Source organism: Apium graveolens, chromosome 10 (assembly GCF_009905375.1).
Source record: "Apium graveolens cultivar Ventura chromosome 10, ASM990537v1, whole genome shotgun sequence".
In the NCBI taxonomy this organism is placed as follows: domain Eukaryota; kingdom Viridiplantae; phylum Streptophyta; class Magnoliopsida; order Apiales; family Apiaceae; genus Apium; species Apium graveolens.
In genome coordinates this window covers 237,875,836-237,881,754 of record NC_133656.1, presented here as the reverse complement: position 1 = coordinate 237,881,754, position 5,919 = coordinate 237,875,836, and the positions used below count along the sequence as shown (strand labels likewise).

The following is a 5,919-nucleotide window of genomic DNA, read 5'->3' as shown; positions in this document are numbered from 1 at the left end:
GGTTTCCATCGGCTTTCACCGCTGAAAAACCCTAATCTCTTCTTCTTTTTGTTATTGTTATTTCATCTTTCGTTAATTTTCAATTAGTTCCCAATTTATTTGGGTTCTCTTTGTGTGAGAATTTGTTTTTATTTGATTTGTTTGCGGTTCATCATGTTCGAGATTACAAATATTCAGAATTTTCATGATATTGATTCGGTGATAAAAGTTTTAATGATGATGCATTTGTGGATTGGTCAAAACAATAGGTGGAGATTACATCATGTACATATCATTTCAAATAATCGTTTGGTTGCCTATTTAACGAGAAAGGATTCAACAACAACATAATTATGCGTTTGTTCAATTTCGATCATACGCGTCCCGGGTATATGGCATTAACCATCAATAAAGACCAAAGGGGCACCGGCGGTACCACATAGTGCTGTTCAGGAACCGAGCCGAGCCGAGTTTTGATCGAACCGAGCCGAGCTTTAATTTTTTTTCTGACGAGCCGAGCCGAGCTTTCTTAATGAACAAAAACCTGTGTTCGAGTTCGAGCTCGTTAACGAACGAGCCGAACACGAGCTTTTATCGAACAAAATCGAGTAGAGTCGAACCGAGCCGAACACGAGCTTTCTCCATCAAAACGAGCCGAGCCGAGCCGAGCTGAATTAAAAAATTCTGGTCAAAACATCGGTTGACTATTAAAATAACAAACCAAATACTTTTATTTTTTTCTAAAAATTTTGTCATATCACTAAAATATATTGATCTTAACATCCGTACGGTTGGATCATTCATAAATATTTTTAAAAAAATCGAAACATTAATACGATACTAAACACTAATTACAAGTACAAGTCAAAACACCGGTTGACAGTTAAAATAACAAACCAAATACATTTATTTTTTTCTAAAACTTTTGTCATGTCACTAAAATATATAGATCTTAACATCCGTACGGTTGGATTATTCATATATATTTTTAAAAAAATTGAAACATTAATATGAGACTAAACACTAGTTCTAAGTACTATTCAAACAATTGGTTGATTGTCAAAATAACAAACAAAATAAATTTATTTTTTTCAAATTTTTTTATCATATCACTAAAATATATAGATATTAACATCCGTATTGTTGGATCATTCATAAATATTTTTTAAAAATCAAAACATTAATACGAGACTAAACACTAGTTACAAGTAAAGGTTAAAACACCGGTTGACTGTTAAAATAACAAACCAAATACATTTATTTTTTTCTAAACCTTTGGTCATGTCACTAAAATATATAGATCTTAACATCCGTACGGTTGGATCATCTATAAATATTTTGAAAAAAATCAAAACATGAATACGAGACTAAACACTAGTTACAAGTACTGTTCAAACAAGTGGTTGATTGTCAAAATAACAAACAAAATAAATTTATTTTTTCTAAAATTTTTATCATGTCACTAAAATATATAGATATTAACATCAGTACGGTTGGATCATCTATAAATATTTTTTAAAAAATCAAAACATTAATACGAGACTAAACACTAGTTACAAGTAAAGGTCAAAACACCGGTTGACTGTTAAAATAACAAACCAAGTACATTTATTTTTTTCTAAAACTTTTGTCATGTCACTAAAATATATAGATCTTAACATCCGTACGGTTGGATCATTTATAAATATTTTTTAAAAATCAAAACATTAATACGAAACTAAACACTAATTACAAGTAAATGTCAAAACAGTGGTTGACTGTAAAAATAACAAACCAAATATATTTATTTTTTTCTAAAAATTTTGTCATATTACTAAAATATATAGATATTAACATCCGTACGGTTGGATCATTCATAAATATTTTTTAAAAAATCGAAACATTAATATGGGAGAAGTACTAGTCAAACTACTAGTTAACTGTTAAAATAGCAAACCAAATATATTTATTTTTTCTAAATTTTTTATTATATCACTTAAATATATAGATCTTGACATTCGTACGGTTGGATCATTTATAAATAATTTCAAAAAATCGAAACACCGATCAGGAAATAAATACTAGTTACAAGTAATAGTCAAATCACTTGTTAATTAATAAAATATCAAATTAAAAAATTAATTTTTAATATCTGAATTTTGTCAAATTAATAAAATATATATTTTGACATTCGTATAGTTCAATAATTTAAAAATATTTATAAAAAACCTGAATAAAATTCATAATAATTAAATATATAAAAAATAAATTTTTTTTTTTAATTTTTTTTTGAGCCGAACCGAGCCGAGCCGAGCTCGAGCCCGAGCCGAACATGCCAAAAGCTCGGCTCGAGCTCGTTTTCTTAACAAACACATTTTTGTGTTTGAGCTCGAGCTCTTAACGAATCGAGCCGAACCGAGCCCTTAACCAGCCGAGCTCGAGCTTGTTCGCGAACGGCTCGGTTCGCGAACAGCTCTAGTACCATATTGTCTTAAACCTGTTGAAATTTATTGGTACGGGCTCAATTTGGTAAACAAATGTATGATCTTATTTCCAGGAGTTCATCAATTCACGTATCAATTTAATATGTGATGCTCTCGTACACATGCATATATGAAAGAAAATAATTTGCACATAAGAATTAACAGGAGGAGGCCACTAGATCACTCAAATTCTCATAAACAATAATCCCCTTACATAACCGAAACGTTACTGTAGTAACTTTCATCGCGATGCTAGATAGAATGTCCATACATTGATGTCACTGGGGACAGGTGAATCACGCAGAACTTCCCTGTCACCACTTAAGGTGATGTAAAGGCAGCCATCTTCGTCTTTGTATTCTTCGTAAACTGATGACATCAGTTTCTTAACTGCATAAAATAGCATAATTAATTTAGACCAAGACATTAAAATTCACCTAAAATTTCAATGGATCATGAATACATCTAAGTAATTTGCACTCACGGATAGGGTTCCAATGCTCCGGAATGATAACTAATGAATATGACCGAGACCCAGAATTATACGAATAGACCACATTCCAAATCATCGTGAAAAATGCTCTTAGGTTGCTTTTAGCCGGGATAAGTAATCTGCAGGGTGTCAAAATAACAAAATGAATTAGCAACATACAAATGCAATAGTGTATTGTAAAGTTTCATTACAACAAATCAGCCCATTTACGACGGTTTTTTTGAACTGCAATCGTCAACGCAAATATTCCGTCGTTTTTGCTCGAGTAGTAGGTTCATTTTTCGTCAGAAAATAAAATTTCGTCGGAAGTTCAATTTTCGTCACAAAATACAATTTCGTCGGAAGTTAGTAATCAGGGGCCCAAGTTCTCAATAAAATAAAAACCAAATTTGTTGCATCAGCAAGAGCCAAGAAGTCTGCTTAAAATCTGAATTTAGAGAAAAAAACACAAAGGTATAAGAAATTTACTTTTTCCTCCTGGGATAAGGCATAAAGCATTCCTCAGCCCGTAGTATAATCACCTGCACCGGAAACTTGAATGTCAAATAAGAAAAGAAGGCGGGTTCAACCTCTTGGTGTAGTAGTATCTCATCTGCTTCTCTTACGAGACGACGGGGTTTGTGTATTAAATTATGAAAAAAGTTTAAGAGATTAAAGCAGCTGAAATATAATTATCTTACTGGTATCGTATCAGGGTGCTTCTCTCTAATGCGGGCTACGTCTGATTGCCTCTCCTCTAAAAAAAATAAGAGAAATTTTCAGATATGCATATTTTTATATGATTAATTAGTTGGATTTGAACAAAAAATAAGTCTTACCAAGTGATTTCTCTGATTTGAAGTTGCATGTAGTTGCTGACAGAGTCGCAAGTTCTCGAAAAGCTGCAAAGAACACTAGTTTTCATATATAAGTACGTACTTAGGAGAATCAAGTTCTAACAGAATGGAGGAAACGATTTCATAAATTATAATCCAAACCTGAAAATCTCTCTCGTCGGAAGTTGCGGTTAGCAGCTAACCACTTCCGATATGCTTCTTCGTAAGCTGCAAAATTCATCAGTTCGCGTGAAGAACATACTATACCATGCGATTAGAATACTAATATAAAATCCCGAAAAGGACCTTATTCTTGCTCTAATACGTAGAATTAAAATATATAAGATATGAGGAGTGCATAGCTTAAAATTAAAAGAAACATACTAGTATTTAGATGGTCGACACAGGCAGTTAAAGGAAAGAGCCTCCTTGCTTCTGCCATGATTAACGTTAATTAATCTGTTTTGAAGATGATCCCCACAAAAGTAAGAGAGACTAATCTACACGAAGACGTTGGAAAATATATAAATATGAAATATATCACACGAAAAAAAAACTAGTTTTGAAGTATTAAAAAGGTATGCGGTTTGAGTTTTGAAATTCTACTACAAATATGTATTCTACTTCTTTTTGCAGTGAAAAATGATGTAATCAAGTTGTACCATAAGTCTGTCTTCTACTTTCTTTAGGACTTCGACTACAACCTACATACATGATTAGTGAAAAAAGATGTAACCAAGTTCTACTATAAATCTGTATTCTACTTTTTTCGGATTTCGGCTACACGCATAATCACTAAAAAAGTAGATAATCAAGTTCTACTACGTTCACTTCGTTCAATTTTCTACTTACTTTCAGATTTCAGTTATATATATAATTAGTGAAAAAGGATATAACAGTTATTATTTCTCTTTGTTTTCTAATCCCTTTTAGATACAATTTATGACGCTTTATTGTCATCTTAATTATTAACTCTAATAGATAATGACCTCGTCTGTTTCCCACACTTTATCGAGGGAAAAACAAAGGCTAACTCATGAGTTAGGACAGTAAAATTAAAAATTAAAATAGTTTACGTTATTTAATTAAAGTACATAAATAATATAGCTTGCTATGGTGGACGCCTGATATATACACTGAGGCAGAGTCAAAGTGAACTATAATAATATCCAGGCTCCTTTTTAATGCTCATCAGTTCCCTCAATTCCTTAAACTCCCGAACAACATTCTTTCTGCAATCTTTACAAAATTTCTTCCTGTCAAACCTGTCAAAAATCAACCATTTCTTCAAGAGGAAGGCGCGCGCTAAGCGCTGCACAGGTTTCCCTTGATCCAGGTCCTTTCCATCTACGACCTCCTACACCACAAGCATTCGGATTAATAAACTTCCGCTCCCTCTTTCGCGAGCATTGTCAAACACCTGATGCAAAGGCCGCTATAATAAGTTACCACACAATCAAAACCAAGAAAAACGATTCAATAACGAGCAAAAAGGATGACTAGTGATTACATTTTGGATCCCCTTTAGAGAGCTTAACAACAAGTAGCAATGCAGAAGAGTAAGCGCCCCGTCTCTCGTTAAGATGAGACATCCCCAAGGGTGGACACAAGGATCTTGATCATCACCTTGACAACCAGCTGCATTAGACAAACCATCACCATTTTGAAAATTTGCGATTAATCCCAGTCTGTTGCGAGAAATGTAATGTAGCCAAAATCTCCCCTCTGCTGGGAGGATTTTCCGTACATAACAATCTGCGAAAACTCTTCTAGCAAAAAACCATGACATCTGGAACAAAACATGACATTTCGAGCCTTCTCGAACATGGTTTGTTCATCAACTCATAAGCCTCTGACGAGCTTCTTGTGACATCATTAAAACCACTTTTCATATTTAAGAAATGGAATTCTTCTATATTAGTTGTTATTTATTTATTTATCGTTTTATCTTCTATGTGCAAATTATTAAATGACTTTCGAAATTTAAACTTTACTAGGAAAAAAGGGAAATAATTAAATATCAAAACATATTGTTTAGCATCAAACTTTTGATTTTTGAATCAAGTGGATACTTTAACAAGTAGCTGCTGATACAATCAAACAAAAATTAAAGGAAGAAACAATGATTAAATTTGTTATCCGGAGAAACTTGGTCCGCGGTAATTTATTA

General features: G+C 32.7%; 1 protein-coding gene across 1 annotated transcript; it reads right to left on the bottom strand.

Annotated features, from left to right (window-relative positions):
* Positions 1–2,604: 2,604 nt before the first annotated feature.
* Positions 2,605–4,260, bottom strand: LOC141689112 (autophagy-related protein 8f-like). The gene is made up of 7 exons (XM_074493291.1): positions 4,134–4,260; positions 3,912–3,977; positions 3,753–3,815; positions 3,615–3,670; positions 3,403–3,455; positions 2,926–3,053; positions 2,605–2,831 (listed from the first exon to the last, which is right to left on the bottom strand). The coding sequence occupies exons 1-7, from the start codon at positions 4,189–4,191 to the stop codon at positions 2,683–2,685; spliced, it is 573 nt and encodes a 190-aa protein (XP_074349392.1). The 5' UTR covers positions 4,192–4,260; the 3' UTR covers positions 2,605–2,682.
* Positions 4,261–5,919: the final 1,659 nt, after the last annotated feature.

Bases quoted from the DNA above. Each gene is read 5' to 3' on its own strand.
- LOC141689112 (XM_074493291.1), bottom strand. From the start codon at position 4,191: ATGGCAGAAGCAAGGAGGCTCTTTCCTTTAACTGCCTGTGTCGACCAT. The intron at 3,816-3,911 runs GTTTGGATTATA...TGTTCTTTGCAG, and splicing joins CCGACGAGAGAGATTTTCAG to CTTTTCGAGAACTTGCGACT. The intron at 3,054-3,402 runs GTAAATTTCTTA...GACACCCTGCAG, and splicing joins CCTTATCCCAGGAGGAAAAA to ATTACTTATCCCGGCTAAAA.